The sequence below is a fragment of the Silurus aristotelis genome (genome assembly GCF_946808225.1).
Source record: "Silurus aristotelis genome assembly, chromosome: 12".
Classification (NCBI taxonomy): domain Eukaryota; kingdom Metazoa; phylum Chordata; class Actinopteri; order Siluriformes; family Siluridae; genus Silurus; species Silurus aristotelis.
The window spans coordinates 24,212,678-24,233,180 of record NC_139585.1 but is presented as its reverse complement, the minus strand read 5'-3'; the positions used below and the strand labels follow the sequence as shown (position 1 = coordinate 24,233,180).

Genomic DNA, 20,503 nt, shown 5'->3' with positions numbered 1-20,503 from the left:
AAAGTTGCATTCCCAGTTAGTGGAGATGACATGGAGACGTGGAGGCCAGGCTGCAGTCCCAGGCTAATGAACATCTGAGCAAAGCCCTTCTCCACAAATATTTATGAATAGTAATTTATAAAACATTACTCTTGGCCTGCTCATATATTGAATTTAAGCAGTTTATGATATTATGATATTTCGATGCCATGAGATATATGCAACACATCTCAGTACTTTAGTTATTAAATGTAATTACAGTATGCTGGTTGCACATTTCTAATATTTTTTTTAAAATACAGTTAAACTACGTGTTATGTGAGATGCAATGTGAGAAGGGAGAAAGTCAGATGATACCAAAAAACATCAGAAATTCAGGCAAAAAATATATTTTTTCCTAATATTTTAGCACCTTATCAAAACATGAAAAACTGATTTTTTTATTCCTGCAAGTGTCACGTTCTATAAGGAGCTACAAATTTGACATCCACACAGAGCGAATGCCACGGGTTGATCAGGTTATTAAAAAGCTACAATTATATAATTTGGCAGACAGCATTATTCAAAGTGACAATCATTTTAATTATACCACTGAGTAGTTGAGTTTTAAGGGCCTTGTTCAAGGGCCCAACAATAGCAGCTTGTTGGTGTTGAGATTTGACCCCACAGTCTTTTGTTTAGAAGTCCAACCTCTTAATCACTATTTGAGTAGCAATAACAAGAAAATTTTCCTAAATTCTCTTTTTTTAATGTATCAAATACATTGTAGTCCATATTTTACCACAGGAAATTTGTGAAAACAATTTCACAATTTTCTATTAAAAAAAGAACTAGAACTGCACAATTAATGATTACTTTCTGTACATATGTTCATGTGAAAATCAAAATGGTGTGTTTACACTTAGCTGCATTCACGCTACCCTGATCCCGATTGAACGGAAGGAAAATTATGGAAGCAAAAAACTCCATTTAAAAAGATTTTGCATGGAGCTTTGTTGCCTGCGAATTAACATCACGAGTAGTGGTGTGTTGCAGCATGATCTTTCATACAACTCAGCTTAAAAAAAAAAAATAGAATACAAAGCTGCCTGGATTGCGGTGTCACTGGGTATACGAACAGAATTTATATATCCTTGTAATATCTGTTGTTGAGACATTTTTCATGCTGAAAGCCTAATGTGATACCATCATGTTTTAGTATCACTTAGCTATGTTTAAGACAAGTAGTCACTACTGAATGTTTTACATGACTCAGTGGCTAGTTTGCTTACTTAGCTAGCTCCTGGATTACCTAGACACATTTGTGTGGGTTGTTAAACTGTGTTATGCTGCGAAACCCCAGGTTAATTCACATAACCCTTACTCAAACTGTTTACTTTGGAGTATTTAAAAAATTCAGATACATAGACTGATTATGCTATGATATCTCCTCAGACACTGCTGCTGTTCTTGTAGGATACTGGTTGACTCAGCTTGAAAAAAATTGAATTATTAAAAATGTTCATGTCTTTTAACAGTTATCCTGGGTTAAATGCATTGTTCAAAAAGTTCTGTACCAGGTAAAATATGTTAATGTAGCAAAATATTTACTATATTAAAACAAAAAAAGGATGAAAAAGTATTGCAATTTCATTACGGTAAAATAGTACCGTTAAAGTGAACCATGTATTCAAGTACTACAACAAGAGCAGTTACGTTCCTTTCGTGCTTCTCTTATTCTGCTTATGTAACACACAAAACCATCTCAGACTACACTCTGCAACAGTACAGCAGAGGCTGATTGACCTACAGGTCCATCAGAACATCTCAACTCTCCAGGAAGCAGTTTTAATAGTATCAGAAACACACTTCTCAACAGGTGCAAGTTAAAAAAAAATAACTCTTCAGTAATTTGTAATTAGCCACTTCTCAAACCAGGGTTGGCTCAACAGAAGACACGCCCCCATGCCCATTTTTGTGACTACTGACCTGCACTGAAATGTTTGCATTCCTGAGTTCGTGTGTGTGAGCCTGCCTCTAAGCCTATGTTAGTCCAGATAACACTTTTTCCAAATAGCCACAAAATCTTTGGCACAAATGCAAATTTCCTACAAAAATGAGGGAAAAGGCCTGAATAAAAAAAGAGTAATTTTGTGTGTGTTGTGGGTGTGTGTGTGCAGAAGACCTTCACAGGTGCATGACAAGATTACACAAGTAGTCCCGGATTGCCAGACAAGACTGCACATTGTGTTGTGTAAAGGCTATTCAGCAGACAATCATGTGTAACCCAATCTTAGCTTAATACACATCTGGTACAGTAACTCATCCCACTCTACAGTGAATGCATGCTTACCTGAGCCAGATGTCTACTATGGATTCCAGTCAGGGGTCTGTACTGGTGAAAGTCAGTCTGGATCACACACACTCGCTTCTCCATCCTCAGCACAGGCACACACTGCCCATCCTGCCTGTCTCCTCCAGGCTCCCAGAGGAAGTGAGCTTTTTGTTACCTGACCCTGAATCACACTGCACACACATTCTCTCTCGGGGGGAGGGAACTACTACGGCAAAAGAAAAACATCTAAACTTGCTCTGACACTCTACTCCACCTCCCCACCCTGCCATCACCATCTACAGGCAGATGAGCAAGAGCAAAAGGGCCACCCTGAGCCCTAAGAGTTAACCCTCTCAATGCTGGATCATACTTACTTTTGGATTTATCTCAACTGGAGCTTGTGCAATGGTGCAGTGAGGGTTGGAAATACATAATGAGCAGTGGTGGAGGAAGTACAAAACCATGTACTTGAGTTAAAGCAGAGATACACAAGGTAAAAAAGGACTCCAGTAAAAGAATACAAAAGTGCTCCATTTAAACTTTCACTTGACTTTAAATGTACTTAAGTATCCAAAGTACAACGATTTATTATGACTATAATGTTCCTATTAACATTTTTGTCACATGACTCTTTACTTAATCAACTCAGTTTATGTGAAAAGACTCCAATGTTGCTCTCAGCACATTAATCTATTAATAAAATTATATTAATGAGTCAAACACTGATTGATATCGATTCAAATTACCATGATCCCAAAACCTTCTTTTTAACTACTGTACTTCAAAACATCGTGCAAATTAGGCCACGTGTGTTGTGGCGAGTTCGAGTCAGAAGTTTCCATCATTTATTCCTCTCAAAATGTTCTGCTTGCTGTTGATCTGATGCTGAACTGTATGTTGTTGATAAGTAGATACAAGTATACAAATCAAAACAAGTTTAAAACAGCGCACGCTCTACACTGATTGGTGGCTTGCTGAGTGTTTGACCAGTTTTCATTCGTTTATAAATAAAAAATAACGACTAATTTCGTAAAATGGGTAAAAAGTATGATATTTTATTTTGAAATGTAGTGAAGTTAAAGAAAAAGTCTCGCCAAATGCAAATACTTCAAAAAAGTACAGATACATGAAAAAGCTACTTTAGTACATTAACGAGTTATATTTACTTCGTTACTGTCCACCACTAATAATAGATACTCTACATTTTTATAATAGCAACCCAAACAATAATGCCAGACTTGCAAACGTCTGTGGAAACTACTCAAATAAATATGTCAGATGCTCCACGTAAGCTATTAACATATTAATAAAATGAGTTAATAATTATAAATGTTGTAAAAATGTGCTGTTTGGCATGTTGATATGGTAAAGTTTTCCTATATGAGATATGTATAATTCATTTATTGAAGTGATGTTTTACGTTGAACAAATTTCTGCCATGTAGCAGGAAGTTGTAGCGCTAAATGAGGCGTTCAAATTCCAGCACCACTGTTGGGCCCTTGAACAAGGCTCTTAACCCTCAACTACTCAGTAGAACTTGTAAAACACATCTGCACAATGCTGTAAATGTAACATGAAATCATTAATTCCAGTAAAAAACAAAAAAAAAAAGCAAGGCAGGTGAAGGAAAGACTTTTTGTAGTTGCTATAAGATAAGTGCAAACAGGAACTTCACATATTTTGCACAACATTAAATGTAAATAAAAAGTGATAGAAATTAATACTAATGACCTAGAAGGGAGGTAACAATTTAGGGCATGCTTTTATAAGAAAATAACCCCACTTTTTTTTGTATTATAAGATACAAAATGTTACAATACTAAATATTCTTTACAAGTCAAGGATAAGTGTGAATTCTGAGTAAATAAGAAAGAATATGATGTTGGCAGATGTTGACGCTCCTATTCACAACCCATTCTTCCACTCTTTGAATCCTCTTCAGTTCATGAAACCTAACAAAATAGCTGCAGGGAAATAGTTAATCAGGCATGATATTGTATTAACCTTACACATGGAAAAAACTGTCAGTGAGGATACTGAGCTCTAAAGGGGGTCAGACTTACTTTAGGGCTTAATTATCTCCAAGAATGGAAGTTATGAGTCATGTCATGTGTCACAATCGACTAAAAGAGACTTTGTTTTGTTAAAAACTTCACAGGTGCCAGACATATGACTGAAATATGTCTTACTATGACTTCCAGTGATCAATCAGTGTGCATCTGTTTCGGGTTTTCTTTTGCACTTAGGGAAAAGTCCATGTTCTATCCTGCTTCTGCATTATGTATTTACAGTTCGATGTTTGTTGGGTAACTATAAATCACACATGACACTGTAAATACATTTATATATAGTTTTGTGTTTAAATTCATGTGTTTCGTCTTTGATTTTTAGAAGAATAATGAAAAAGTGTATGAAGGGTACGAAGATAGAACAGGGACTTAGAGGTCCGATGTGATTTTAGCAGCTCGGATTAGCAATTATACATTACAAAGCTTTATTTTGTACTATTAAAGCATAAAAAAATTCCTTTCTACTAAACAATAAAGAAGTTAATCAGACCCGGGGTTACTTTCTGTTCACTTGTATATAATCTTTTTAATTTTCCACAGCTGACAGGATTTTATTACATTCCTCAATCTGTGATCACTGACCCATACAAATTCAACACCCAAAACATAAAAAAAAATCCTGGACCATCTGCCAAAACAGCAGTTAGGACCTGATAGGAGCTTCATTGTGCATGGCCATCAATGTAGTGCAGCTCATCAGGCAAAGACTGGCTCTCTGTGAATGGGGCTTTTGTCTGGACTGGCACATTCAAATGATAACTCGCTCACCCTGGTGAAATACATTGCTTTTTTTGTCTTTTTAATAAGAAATACAGTCTGCAGGTGAAACAAATTGTTGCAATTTTTTAAATTCAAGACTTTTCAATTTGTCAGAAACATAGTTGAATTCAGAATACTTGCAGTACAATGTAAAAGCTTTCACATATCCCAGCTTGTCAGGAAGCTGGGTTCAGAGCATGGTGTGGCAACCCTGGAGAAGATAGGGTTAAGGGACTTGCTTTAAGGGTTAAGGGCCTAGCAGTGGCAGCTAAGCAGTGGTTTATACCCTGGACCTTATGATCAGTAACCCAGACCCTTAAACTCTGAACCACCACTGCCAAGGCTTGTACAATTTTGGAAGAAAATGACGAGCCGGAAATAATGTGCATTGACGGTGTTTTTTTACTTTTCATATTTACTTTACAGCACAGTGAAATTCTTTCATTGCATAAATGATGTTAGAAAGCTGGGGTCAGAGTGCAGGGTCAGCAATGAAACAGCACCCCTGGAGCACAGAGGGTTAAGGAGCCTTGTTCAAGGGCTCAAGAGTGGCTGCTTGGCGATATGTACCCGGGACTATCCGATCAGTATCCCAGAGTCTTAACTATTTAGCTACTGAGGCTTCTGAGGCAAGTGGCAAGTGGGAAATGGCAAACTGAACTAGCTAGCTTGCGAGGCAAATTTTTTAACTGAACTCAGGGGCTTTTATTTTTCAACATCCACTTGAAGCCAAAATCTTACTCCAATTTTGGCTCTTAAACTTTTCCCTGAATCACTGCCTGGACATGACATCTCTGTACCAGTCAAGTCGATTTATGGCAGCAAAGTTTCACCCCCCAGAATAACAAAAGGTGGGTGAATTGAAATAACAGTAATATAATGGCTCTTACACTTCAATTGCTGAATGGAATCTGATTAATTACAGTTTTTCTCAGTTGCTTTGGAGCATTTCTCGACGCATACTTAATATTTGCAAACCAATAAGTGCATTTCTCAAAACAATTTGTACAAACGGCACAACACAATGGATTTCTTGCAAAAGCCTGTACTTGTCTCAAAATCCTTGGCCATCATCTCATTGCCATCAGAATGAAAAGTCCTTTTGTAATTGTTCACAAACAAGATCGTCAAAATGTTTAGGCATGTTGTCAGTATGACGGTGCACAATTTCAGTATTTATTGAGATAAACAATGGTTTGGATTACAGTGATTGAAAATGCACAAAGTTCAATGTCTTCTGTACGCCATCTATGATTTTCAACAGCGCAAATTAATTTATTTGATTGCATGAGACTGGACAAGATTCACACTTTTACTGTAAAAGTGTCCGTTCGTTTCTTGGTTGTTCATCCATTTTTCAGAAATTGTAATTCTGTGTTTTGCTCTATCGCCAATTGAAAGTTCACGAGATTCCGATTTGACTTGTTTTAGAGAACTAGTTGATCATTAGTTGATCTGAGGCTATACACTCCTTAATTGGTGAAATTCAAGACAACTTGTATAACTTTTTTTGCATTCAATTGCTTATGCAATGACCTGATGTTGAGATGTTTTGGGGGTTAAGACTATTGAGGTGAAACCAGTGTAATATATTTGGATCAACATGTACATAAACAACTGATAATGTAAAAAAAAACAGCGGACACTTGTACATAATTAAATTGTTGAACTAAAGCATTCGCAATTTGATCAAAGCAACGAGAATTGTTTTTATGATCTGCACAAGTGACTAAATGATGTGGAGGTTGAACAAGTAGTTTTGAGAATTTAATTTCTTATCTGAGAAACTCTCCGATGCAACTGGGAAAAACTTTGAAGAAAACATTTTTCTCCTAAGCAACTTGAAATTAACGGTTTCTTGTCATAAGTGGCATCCCCTAGCATGTGCTTTGGAATTCCATACTTGCAAACATTCCTCTGAGAAACAAGCAAAAGCAAAACCGAGAAATTCATCATGAAATCAAACCTACCTGCTCTAGAGCGCAAACCCATGGAGGACATGACAGGGGGCAAAAGATTACAAGATAAACGTTGAAAAATGAGTGTACACTGCTCAAGTACGTATGTTAGAAAGAATAATTGCACTAAGCCTGATTGATTGCTATTGATTGAATCCTTCTGACTGGCATTCACAATTCATTCTTTGTCTATTAGTAGCCATTTAGCATTTGAACATGTAGTCTTTCTAAATTAAATAAAATTCCAATTCATTTTGATTTTTATAGCGCTTTTAACAATTGACATTCTCTCTAAGCAGCTATACATAGATAATGTGGTAATAAAGAATGAATTAGATTGTCACTAACTCTAACACTAATAAAGACAATCTAATCCATTCTTTATTACCACATTATGTGTGTATAGCTGTTAGGAGGTGATGTCAATTGTTAAAAGTGCTATAAAAATAAAAACGAATTGGAATTTAATTTAATTTAATTTAATTCAGGAAGACTGCATGTTCAATGATGTAAGCCTGTTAAGTCGTCAAGTTTATTTCTATAGCGCTTTTCACAACAGACATTGTCTCAAAGCAGCTTTACAGAATTTAAGAGTTAAGGTAATCGATGTGTGTTTATCCCTGATGAGCAGCCATGGCAACTGTGGCAAAGAAAAACTCCCTTTGAGGAAGAAACCTCGGGAGGAATCAGACTTTAAAGGGAAACCCACCCTCATTTGGGTGATATCAAGAGTGTGATTATAGTCTTTAAACAATACATAACACTGGAGAGTGGGAAATAAACACTGGAGAATGAGAACTAGCTATGGTTAGCTAAGATACTGTTAGCTTTTTGGATATATTGGCTTTTGGAAGAAAAGATACTCGATTGTATCAGATGTTAATAAATTCCACATAAAGTTCCTTCCCTCAGGACAGTGTAAGATAATGACACTCTTGCCTCGTCCTCCATCACACCTTAGCACATTAGCACACAGGCTACAATACCGAGCGTAATGTGAAAAGCTAACGTTCTGTTATTAGCATTAACGATGGAGAGATGACTGGGGAAAACAGAGAGATATGACTTAGAGTTTCTAGATGGAGGGAGTGAGAGAGAAAGAGATGGGGAGAGAGAGAGAGAGAGAGAGAGAGAGAGAGAGAGAGAGAGAGAGAGAGAAAGTTATATACAGAAAAATTATAGACTACACTCTAATTATCTAGATGTAGTGTGTGAGTGTGAGTGTGTGTGTGTAAATATACAGCAATATTTGTATGAGGAAAAAACATTTTATTTGAGCCATTTTGTCTGCTTTCTGGAGGCTCGGTTTACAGTTAGAGTAATTTTTGTAATTTTATGTAATGTAGCAAACTGTGTAACTGTACGAACAGTATGAACAACACAGACCTAAATAAAGAAAGAGCTACATTTACCACTGCCCAAAAAAAAAAAAAAATAAATAAATAAAAAAAAAAATATATATATATATATATATATATATATATATATATATATATATATATATATATATATATATATATATACATGTGTATATATATATATATATATATATATATATATATATATATATATATATATATATATATATATATATATATATATAAATTACTAAAAAGGATATAAATAAAACAAAGTTTAAGAATATAGGAGAAAATATAATTACAATGTAATAAAGTAGAATATATCAGACCAAAAAATTAAATTTAAAATAAAAAAGAGTAGATAGATAGATAGATAGATGCATTTCACTGTAGTGACGTTCTATATGTTGCAAGCAAACTGAGGATTAAATAACAACTTATGGTTAAAAACCGACACGCGATCATTTGGCTAAAATTTGTTTGGTTTGCTGGATCCGACTCATGCCACCACACAAGACATGTTTCAGATTCTTTGTATACATTCAATCACCATGTAAATGTTTCAAACACCTTATTATTAGTAAAACAAATAACATTACTCTCAAGAACTGTTTTTGAAGGCTTGTTCAATGCCGGATGGATGGAGTTCTTCACACAGACACGGATTTTAGGTTCAGGGGGGAAAAAAGTTCAGGCCATGGCTCATTTAGAATAAATTCAACTTTATTGTCATTGTGCAGAGAAAAGCCAACGGAATGCAGTTAACACAAGAATTGTGTTATTATTAAATTTCTAGGCCGTCATTCTTGATTTTAAGGTCCATGTTTTCTAAAGTATTTCGGGAGACACTTTGATTTACTTCCTTGCCACTGACAAACTTACATCTTCATAGATCATTTAACATTTGATTTACTTTCGACATGCATGTGCAAAAGACCTCTGGGGCAAACGATGGACAGGGACATAAATCAGCAGGGACATGTCAGAAGTGATTTCTGTCTTCGGTGTGGAATGTTATTTTTGAGTATACTGACGATTTCATAAAATCCTTACAGTTCTGGAAATGAACCTTTTAAACAGATATGTAATAATAAACTGACCAACAGGGAAAATAAACCAGCAAATGTATTTCACTATGCAACAGGATTGTGGATTTGGAGTTTTACACAGATCTCTGTGAGGGGGAAAAAAAAAAAAAATCGTTTTTAAATACTTTAGCACACTGCAGCTGCGCCCCCTTGTGGTAATGAGAATGATGCCATTAATGAAACATAATGAAAAATTAAAAGTTCTGTAGATCTGTAAATAGATTTGTTGTCTATTTATAAAATTACATTTCGGTAAAGGAATAATATAAATTAAAGTTAAAATCTTACATTGTACTATACAATATTATACTACAGTATACACTAGCATTAACCCAGACAACATCATTTGGGCCAGTTGAGTAAAACTTTCAAAGCATAACAAAGTGTTTGCTAAATTACAAAAAAAGACTTACAGCTCTCATAATATCCATGTCTAATTTGATAGAAGACTGAGCCAAATTCTCATTGCCGCTAATCCAATGATGCGTAGGCCACAGCAGGTGCTCTACTTACTTTAATCTAATAAAATCTAAAGTGCTAAGACATACAACTTCTTTCTATTGACCTACAGCCTAAAATTAACAGACCTCAGCAAAAAAGCACTACTTTACTCCCCTCGATACACGACTATGTTTTTATCCGTCTCGTGCACCTTGATCTCATAGAGCATGTTAGGTGGAAGAAGCTTGACCATGTTGTCCCAGATGTACACTGCCAGGTTTTCCGTTGTGCTGCGCAGCCGAAAACAGAAAGGGGTTTTAATGAAAGCTGTGCATACATTATATACACTGGTCGAACATCTGTACTGCTGCTAATTCATGCAGCGATTCAATCGGTCAATAATGTGGCAGCAGTGCAGTCAAAGTGCTTCAGCTATTGTATATATCAAACAGCAGTAACAGTTCAATATGGGCTGTCCAAACCTGATTCAAATAAACGGTGACTGAGTGTGAGCGGGCGCCGGCGAAAGACACCAGGGCGGCGCTAAAAAAGTGAAAGTGTGCCGATCCACGACTGAGACGGGCAGATGCCAAGCTGGAAAGGCATTCCAAAATTCTGCTGTAGTTATTTAACTAGCCATTCTCAGCTGTTTTGAGTGATTCAAATACAACATGTCCACTTCATTTAGTCCATTTAACTACACACATAGCACAGTTTCCCCACGGACCATTATTACTGACGCACCACCCGCTAAACTCTGGAGCACTCTGGACAGGAAAAAACTATGGAAGCCTTTTTCCACCACAAAAAAAAATTGTTTGCTAATTTTGATTTTTTTATCACAAATGTGGATGTTTGTGATAAATAAAGTCGTAATTGTAAAAAATAAAGTCTGAATTGCGAGAATTAAAGTCTGAATTTTAAAAAATAAATCTGAATTGCGAGAAATAAAGTCTGAATTGTAAAAAATAAGAAATAAAGTTGCAATTGCAAAAAGTCAACGATTATTTTTTATGTGTCGAAAACGAGCTTCCAGACAGCACAGACTGACAAATGGAGGACGGAGAGAAAACACTAGGGGTGAGGGGAAAATTTGCAAAGTTTGGGATCATTTCAGTGCGTTTACTTTTTTTTTTAAGTCATTGGAAAATGTTTATATTTTTATTTAAATTTTTTTATTTCAATATTTGTATTTGCATTTTGAGGTAATATGCTAATTAAATAAATGAAATATTGTTTTAGTTTTTTGAAATAATCGATAGCTGTAGCACTAATCTGTATGATGATCTGATGTGTTCTGATGCACTAAACTGCTCCCACATGGTAGAAGAGGTTCACATGTTCTACACATGGATTGCCTGCATATATACAGCAGCACAAAAAACAGTGTACTATTCATACCTGACGGTATTTGCGAAGTATGGCACATCTAGATCCAGGTTTCTGTGGTCAAGTGGTTTCATGATTGCCTCCTAAATACAATTCAGATGCATAAACGGTTATCAGTTACAGCATGTTTCATTCATTCATTCACTCATTCATGCTCCGTTACATTTCCAAACCTTATTTATGGTGCAGAAAAAAAATGCACATATTTTGACCAATCAGATTAAAATATGATTTTCCCCAGAAAAGGTTTTGACAATAACGGAACTGCTGGACAACTCAAGGCACTACAGCACCCATGATGCACCTGACAAAAAGCAACAGGTTATTTTGTTTTCTATTTCCTTATCCAACATATAATAGCAGCTGGGGTTTTCTGTTCTGGTTGTAATCAATATGAGTTGCTGCCAAATCGCTAAGATATAAAAGAAATACACCACTTTAGCACGTGGCATTAAAACATAATCAGCCTCAGGTTGGCATCATACCAGCAAGTCATTCAGCATTAATGCTTTCTTATCAAGCCATGTTTTCAAGTATGACCTGCTTATTACTTAGTAACAGCCCAATAACATGGGCTACGATATTGCAACCCTGCACATTGGACTTATTCGGGGAAATATGATCATTGCACCGCCTCACTTTACATACCCTGCACAAACTGTATACTTAATGCTTTTATCTTAAATTATTCGATTTTACATTACATTTTTTCATATTGTTTTTCAGCACCCCATAACAAATTCCTTGTACATGCAACCTGTCATACTTGGCAAAAAACACGATTCAGATTCTGATAACTGATTGAACCTATATTGGGTATACGTAAATCATGTACATTGTAAAAAACTGTCATGATTTAGAAGGTTAAAAGTGGGTAAAAAAATGTTAAAACCACGATTCAGTATATATTTTGTTTAAAACAAGGCTTAAACACCTCAAAACATAAATATAATTATTGTACATTATATGAACAAAAGTACTGGGACACCTGACTTTTCCAGTCATATGTGGTTCTTCCCCAAAATGTAACCACAATAATGGAAATGTTTCCTTCAATTGAACTAGGAGACCCAAACTTGTTCCCAAACCAGCTCCATGAAGATATGCTTTACATGGGTTGGAGGCCTCCTCATCTAACCTACCTCAGTACCTGACTTTACTAATCTTAGTGGATGAAGGGGCACAAATCCCCACAAGGGCATATCAAAATCTAGTGGAACATCTTCCCAGAAGACAGGGGGAATGGGATGTTTTAGACACATACCAATCTTACGGTCAGGTGTTCACAAACCGTTGTCCATATAGTGTATATCTGTGCATCAGTTCTGGTATTGCAATTAACTTACCATTACAATATGGTTACCGTAATTTCCGGACTATAAAGCGCACCCATATATAAGCCCCACCCACTGAATTTTACAAATATTTAAAATTTTTAACAAATAAGCCGCAGGTGTCTACACTAATGTACTTTACACAGGCTTTAACGAAAGACACGTTACACACGGTGTAAAGGGTGAAATATGTTGCACTTCCTTTAGGAGCATAGCGGTATTTTGGGAATAGCATGCCACTGCATTTTCCGTGACTGCGTGTGTGGAGACCAAGGAATATGTCCTTATTATTTTCTGATGCTCATTTCTAAGTTTCTTTGACTAACCCGTAACGCTGTTGCCAGGAAAAATAAAAAAGCACAAGTTTTGGAAACCTGTCTGTGGTTATATGATTTCTGTTGCAACTGGAGTTAGCGAGCTCTCCCTTCACCCAGACTCAACCTGTACAAACGGCTTGTATCTAAACAGTAGCCTACCAAGAAAGTCATTGTTCACTGTCTTCCTCCTTCCTTTCACAACTATTTCTCTCGGGAGTTTATCTTTTGGCATCATCGTGCGTTTTAAAATCACCCAGTAAAAGTTTTTCTCCCGATGCCATGCAGCTCAGAACACAGGTGAGGCGCGTTTTTTCGTTTCCGTTCGGAAATTTAAATGGTCTAATGTTATGGGGTTCAGTTTTTTGGCTTCAAGTTTGTAAAACCGGGAAAAACCCAGGAAAAATCCATATATTAGCCGCTTCATTGTTTAAGCCGCGGGGTTTAAAGCGTAGGAAAAAAGTTGCGGCTTATAGTCGAGTAGTAGGTTATAAGACCTTCTGAGTAGTAGGTTATTAACATGTAATGTTTTTTTTAACCAAGCTTCCTTTGGAAATGCATTTTGGTCTTCAAGCAATGTTGAGAAAAAGAAACAAATAGAATCTGAGCAGTTATTAGGTATGAGAACCTCCTACCTCTATATACTGTTGAAGATCAGTGAGGTTCATCACCATTCCTGTGTTTTGGTCAATCTGCAAAAATCAAATATATAGATATGAATTACTGATATTTCTACACATGTGGCTTCAACACTATCCATCCATCCATCCATCCATCCATCCATCCATCCATCTATCTATCAGAATGAATGAATGAATGAATGAAATGAAATGTTGAAATGTTGCTTACCTTTCCTTGTACTGTAACCTCAACTGGGGGGAAATAAATTTGAGCAGATATAAAACAAAGCAAAACATTGGTCTCAAATGTAGTAGCTGGTGTTAAAAAAACGATAGAATAAAATGACGATAACCTTTATAGTTGTGCCCATGGCCATTGGGATTGTTGCATTTTCCAAATATTCTCCTGTTCTCTTCATCACTCAGAGATTTGCTAAATGCAAAGAGAATTAGGAAGAAATGTTAAATACAAACCGAATGGAGAGCAAGTTCTTCACAGCATTATCGCCTGAGCTCTTTAGCAGCTGAATTCAGAAAAAGAGCATAGTGGCAAATCTCGTGGATTTCTGTGCATATCTTGAAAGCTGTCCTATGAAGTATGTTTACTTCAGTACTGAATTAAAGTCATTTTTTTTCTTCTGAGTGTTTTCATGTTGAAAAAACTACACTGTAATGCCTAAACCTCATTTTACACCAAAATAGCATGCCCTTCCTCGCTACTTTGAATTGAATAAATACGCCAAATGAGCTGTCGTGAGAACAACGTGGCTCTTGCAAGAGTTTATGTTGAACTTAGTGTCCTAATCTATTAAACAGAAATAATATGTGACCTACACATGCTCCTGAGACACCACTTGTCTGATTCGTCCTGATAACCTTCTTCTAGATTGAGTTTTCTTCCCTCACTACAGCTGAGGATGGTTCCTCAGGAACAGCCTATGGATCCATGAGATTTCTGTGGAGGGTTAACATCTAAAACCATTAGGATCCATTTGGTCTGTGATTAGTGTTAATGGTTTGCTACAATTGTTCAGGACATTTTTTAATGGGTCTCCATAAGTGAATGGTTGATAACCTCAACAATGATGGAACTATCATTTCTAGACATTTGGATAGTTGAGGATGGGTTCACTTTGAGTTTGATTCCTCTCAAGGGTTACCATGAGGTAATTTTTGTTTGTAGTCTATTTAATTGTGATAAAATGCTTTGGAGAAAAACGTCTATTGTTAAAAGAAAGTTCTCTCACTGGGTGTCTGAACAATAGAAAACTCTCACTAAAAAGACTGGATGTGCAGGAGAATGATCACTAAAAGCAAGTACATTTACTCATGTGGAAATGTAAAGGAAGAACTTTTACACATATTTAAGCTGGGTATTTGTACTTTCACAGGTGTCCTTCTTTCACAACTGGACACACCACATGTTACAGCTGGAACTACTTGTGCTGGTGCAGGGGAAAAAATGCACATCTTTTGACCAATCAGATTAAAGAATGATTTTCCCCTAAAAAGGTTTTTACAATAACGGAACTGCTGGACAAGTCAAGGAACTACAGCGCCCATGATGCACCTGACGAAAAGCAACAGGTAATTTTTTTTTCTATTTCCTTATCCAACATATAATAGCAGCTGGGGTTTTCTGTTCTGGTTGTAATCAATATGAGATAACAAAAGATGAACTATCACCGAATCAGCGTTAGGTCCAATCCACCATGATAGTGTAGCATATGAGAGGAATACATATATATCTCAAAGTGCGCGTGCATTTGTCAATTTCAATTTCACTTTTTATTTGTACATACATCAGATGATTGTAACCAAGTGCATGCATGAGAAGACGGGTTTTATGTACAATAAGAGGCAGCTTTCTCAGGATACTGTAAGCTATGAATTTACAACAGCAGGAGGAGTGTGTGGAGCTGTACTGATTTACCTGTGCAGTCGATGGCACGCGCTGAAACTCTGCACTCGTGTAATGTAACAGAACCGCTCCCCTCCACTGCTTACACACCTCACACTCTTCTCCATGATCTCACACACACACACACAGCTCGGGGTTTGCGATACTGTTACTGTACACAGCTGGAGTACGTCCTATAATAAAGCAAATAAGGGGCGGAGCCGAGGATTTCCTTGGTGATTTCTAATGCACGCGATTTCATTGGACCGTTCGCTTTCATTGTGGTCATCATCCCGGAAGCGCGAGCGCTGGGGTTTTTTCCAGCGATTTCATTGGCTGTGGCATAAACCGCCTAGAAAGCTGTGCGCGCGCGCTCGTGCGTGCGTGCGTGTGCGTGCGTGTGTGCATAAAAGTTAACGATGTGACGCACTAATGCATTAAAAAAGTGTGCATCAGACACAAGGTCCGATGGCGTTTGCATCGGTAAAAACTGATTTATTTCCATACAATTATAAGTAGATGCGCTATACTTTTTTTTTATTTAGAAAGTGCCTAATCATTTGTTACCGTTCTCTCAACACCGCTGCTGCTACGTGAATATGACGCATCACAACACTACGGAGACCGAGGCGTGTCCTGAGAATCACATAGAATACAGATTAACATGGCAGAGGCAGAGCTGCATCTTCCTGCAGACAGAACAGAAAAAGAACATCTGGTGTTGTTTAATCTTTTTTTCATTTTTATTTTTGCACTACAAAGGCCTGTTTGTGAAAGGGGCCATGCGTTAGAAGTCAGAAGACACTTAAGTAAAATGATGATTAAGTGTCTTTCTGAAGCAACGAAATAAAAGTACTATGTGAACTATCTGTACCATTTTGAATTGCATAACATCATATTTTTTCCATTGCATCGTATTGCGTTAAATCGCATTGAAATCGGAACACACTGCATCGTTCTGTAGCAAGGGCGAATCGTATGACGTTACACGTATTTATCGTATTGTTGACTATGCATCGAAATTCCAATTTCATCGTCCTGAGTTGTAGAGATGCACATCCGTAGTGTGTGTGTGTGTGTGTGTGTGTGTGTGTGTGTGTGTGTGTCAAATTTTTCGATCCAGTATAAATTATTTTCATGACCAGGATCATCGATATGGTTTCAGTATTTTATTATTATTTTTTGTAATATATTATATACTGTATAAATTTTATATTTATAACACATATATAACACATTTCTGTTTTGTTTGACCTTTTTTTTATTACATAAAAATGAATAAATAATTATAAAAGAGGCAAAATTTAAACCTTCAACGCAACACATGTCTATTCACGACATCCATTCTTTACTCAGATATACAAAATAAATAAAGAAAAAATTTGTAGCTAAACATTTGTTTTACTGATGCACCAAGTCTTAAATCAAGCACCTAAATCCTCAATGAAGCGCACATCCGCCAGTTAAAACTGTCCGTGTGGAAACGTTTGGTGTCCGGATGATTAATGCAATTTAAAAGATTTTAATTACTTTAAAACATTTACAAGAATGTTTTGTCTTTACGCTCTATGTTGAGTACGGGTTTACTAATAATAAACATACATTTGCATAAAGCATCAATATTTGTCCACACCCCTGTTGATTAGAGTATTAAAAACATGAAAAATATTAATTTAAGGAACATTTAGAACAGACAAAAATGTGCATATATATATATATATATATATATATATATATGTGTGTGTGTGTGTGTGTGTGTGTGTGTGCGTGCGTGCGTGCGTGCGTGCGTGTGTGTGTATATTTATGTATGTATATGAACAAATATTCATTCATTCATTCATTCATTCATTTTCTCCCGTTTATCCGTAATCCGGGTCGCGGGGGCAGCAGTCTAAGCAGGCCCCCGCCTTCGACTGCTGCCCAATCCTCACAGCACCGTCCCTTACGGTCCCTCCTGCAGGTGGTGAGCCCACGGGAAGTATGAACAATTAAAATAATAAAATCAATTAAGAAAAAGGTGTGTCCAATCTTATAACTGGTACTGTATATAAAACTCAGCTCAGTTTGGTGATTTTAATGACAGAACTGACACTACATTTGGTGCTCTAAAAAAACCAACAAATCCATCTGTTAGTGATGACCCACACTTTACTTGCACAGTAAAAGTCCGTCTTTGCATATTCCATCTTGTTGGGAAGTTGGGGTCAGGGTGCAGAATTCAACATGACACAGAATCCTGAAGCAGAGAGTGTTATAGGCCTTGCTCAACGACCTTGAAGGCTTGAAGCCCCCCAAAAAATCCTATGTAGGATCAATAGTTTATCAATATCGTATGCTCCTATTACAACATCAATATCAAAAGTAGCAATACTTTGAAATCAATCTGCTCATCCCTAGTGGATTCCTTTTCTACACAACAAGCAATAGCAATACTAATATCCCAATATTTTCTTGTGTATAAAAGGTTCATTGCAGTTACTGTAAGCTTGGATAGCGAAAATTATGTCGCTTAGTCATTGGAAACGAAGTTTAATTCACAAGGCAGAAATGTGTCACAGTACTAGTGCTGTAAATATCAAATGCTAATTTGTAATAAATGTTGTTTTTACAGTCACCGTTTTTAATGTTATTCTTCTGTTTTTAACCTCATTTTAGAGTTCCCTGTTGATTTCAGCCTAAAAAATGGAACATTGCACAATATCCTACTGGTTTTCTTTTAATAGCTTTCTTCCTGTTGTTGTTTATCTACAAATTGGTAACGAGAAGGATATGTGAACCCTACAAAGGTCCTCACAAGGATAATAAGACAAACTATAAGTGACAAGAACAGTGTTCCCAACCCTGTACATAATAAATACATATTTTTTTCATTTCTTAGTTAAAAAATAAGGGTTAGTATCAATATTTTTAGTTCAGTTTTACATGTACATTTTTACAAGACTATGGCATGTTTGTATTAGTTCCCACATGAGCAGTTCTTGGCTGATTTCCCTAAATTCTATATATAAACGTCCTTATTTTTCTATACTGTGGAGTTTTTGAAGCTTCGAACAAGGTTCAGAATGTATAAATGTATGCATGTGTGATTAGAAAGGACCTCTAAGGAGATTATTTGTTCACAGTAATTAGAACAGGTTGCATTAATAAGGCCAAAAGGCTCCCTGCTGTGAGCTAAGCCATGTGTCACACTACAGTAAGTCTGCATCTCGCATCTAACACCATAGGAATTATCTAAGAATGTCACACTAATGGATCAAATCAAAATCCAAACTATGATCCCTTGTAATCCAGTGGCTTTAAATAGCGCTTGTGATTATTTCAGACCGTTTACTGAAGCTGAGCCACTGAGATCTCGAGATGGGGAACAGTAAAAGTATTGCTCTTTCTAAAGAACTACTGGAGGAGCTAAAATCCAACACATTGTACACAGAAGAGCAGCTTTACGCCTGGTATCAGGCCTTTCTGAAAGAGTGCCCGAGCGGATACATCAGCAGGGAGCAGTTTGAGGGCATCTACGGCAGGTTCTTTCCCGATGCGAACCCGAAGGCCTACGCTCAGCATGTGTTTCGAAGTTTCGACACCGACAGTGATGGCACGCTCGATTTTAAAGAGTATATTGTAGCACTGCATCTGACCTCCTCCGGGGAGACTATCCAGAAGCTGGAATGGGCCTTCGCTTTGTACGACGTGGATAAGAATGGCAGCATAACCAAAAATGAGATCAACGAAATTGTTAAGGTATATTTATTTTTTAATGCCTTGCAAAACCAGCGGAGAAATGCATATTGTGTCGGCATATTGCTGTAGGAATTGAATGGTTAAATGTTTGTGCTTACATTTTTTGGTTTTTATTTACAGTCCATATTTAACATGATCCCCAAAGAGGACCAGAAAAACCTCCCAGATGATGAAAACACACCTGAAAAAAGAACACAAAAAATCTGGGACTTTTTCGGGAAGAAAGAAAAGGGTAGGATAATGCTTTTGTAATTGCTTTGTAGAGGGATCTGCCAATTTCTGAGGAACACAATCTTCTTGTGAGCAACATGTAATAACCAAAAACAAAGTATTTCTAGAGTCTATTCTTCTATTGTTCTCTTCTATTGTTCTCTTCATTTTATCTTCACAGATAAAATTACAGAAGGAGAGTTCATCAAGGGTGTGATGGACAATAAAAACATCCTCAGACTGCTCCAGTTTGATGAGCCGCAGAAGATTCAAAACAGACTGAGACAAAAGAAGCAATAGTGTTTGTAATAATGTCTGCCCAACCGTTTTTTTTTCTTTGTTTTGTGTGTATTCTTGCCCATTATTTATGACATTTATGACCATGACAAAATACTACAACACTGCTATGTATGAAATATCAATGTTTATTATATCGCGCCAAATCATGTATAACAACATTTATAAGAACAGACACAAGGCTGAAAATTGTAGTCGAATGCAGATGTTTGATTTAATTATACAATATACAAAAATAAAAAAATTGAGGTGGCTCAATCATGAAATCATGAATTGATAACTTAATTATGAAAAACATCTTTGCTCAATATACAAGCAGTCTGTAAAAAGCAGCCATTTAATAAGGATATGCAATATTAACAGTATTCTATACAAATATAGAAATATTTTACTTTCTATACAATTGGCCATCAATTCTCTGGTTTAAACTGTTTGACATTACATCTGTCATTGAATGTAATAGAACTAGACATGTATATCAGACATGTATATCAGACATGATTTTAAACAAAAAGTTTATTTTCATGTTATAGGGTAGTATTTATTATGTAGCAATGACCAATTTGCCTGTAACTTGTGTGTTTCCTGATCTGTGAACGTGGTACATGTTACCATCATTACAATTCCTACACATTTATACTGTATACTTGCATATATATATATATATATATATATATATATATATATATATATATATATATATATATAATGTCCATCTGTGTACAATGTACA

The 20,503-nt window shown here is 36.3% G+C and overlaps 3 protein-coding genes across 6 annotated transcripts in view; 1 reads left to right on the top strand and 2 right to left on the bottom strand.

Annotated features, from left to right (window-relative positions):
- Positions 1 to 2,588, bottom strand: part of LOC310734619 (uncharacterized protein MYH16) — a 150,945-nt gene extending 148,357 nt beyond the window's left edge. Inside the window, exon 1 of one of the 4 annotated variants that reach the window (XM_083556910.1) lies at positions 2,312 to 2,588. In XM_083556910.1, coding sequence (XP_083413036.1) covers positions 2,312 to 2,395 — 84 coding nt within the window. In that variant the 5' untranslated portion in view covers positions 2,396 to 2,588. The remainder of the gene's footprint in view (positions 1 to 2,311) is intronic. The other 3 variants (XM_083556911.1, XM_083556908.1, XM_083556907.1) reach the window with 3 other exon arrangements.
- Positions 2,589 to 9,145: 6,557 nt separating this feature from the next.
- pts (6-pyruvoyltetrahydropterin synthase) lies at positions 9,146 to 15,908 on the bottom strand. The gene is made up of 6 exons (XM_083557023.1): positions 15,560 to 15,908; positions 13,980 to 14,059; positions 13,856 to 13,878; positions 13,642 to 13,698; positions 11,371 to 11,441; positions 9,146 to 10,259 (listed from the first exon to the last, which is right to left on the bottom strand). The coding sequence occupies exons 1-6, from the start codon at positions 15,652 to 15,654 to the stop codon at positions 10,136 to 10,138; spliced, it is 450 nt and encodes a 149-aa protein (XP_083413149.1). The 5' UTR covers positions 15,655 to 15,908; the 3' UTR covers positions 9,146 to 10,135.
- Positions 14,295 to 20,417, top strand: rcvrnb (recoverin b). The gene is made up of 4 exons (XM_083557017.1): positions 14,295 to 15,213; positions 18,849 to 19,264; positions 19,385 to 19,496; positions 19,656 to 20,417. Exons 2-4 carry the CDS (start codon positions 18,884 to 18,886, stop codon positions 19,772 to 19,774), a joined length of 612 nt encoding a protein of 203 aa, XP_083413143.1. The 5' UTR covers positions 14,295 to 15,213; positions 18,849 to 18,883; the 3' UTR covers positions 19,775 to 20,417.
- The last annotated feature ends 86 nt before the right edge of the window (positions 20,418 to 20,503 follow it).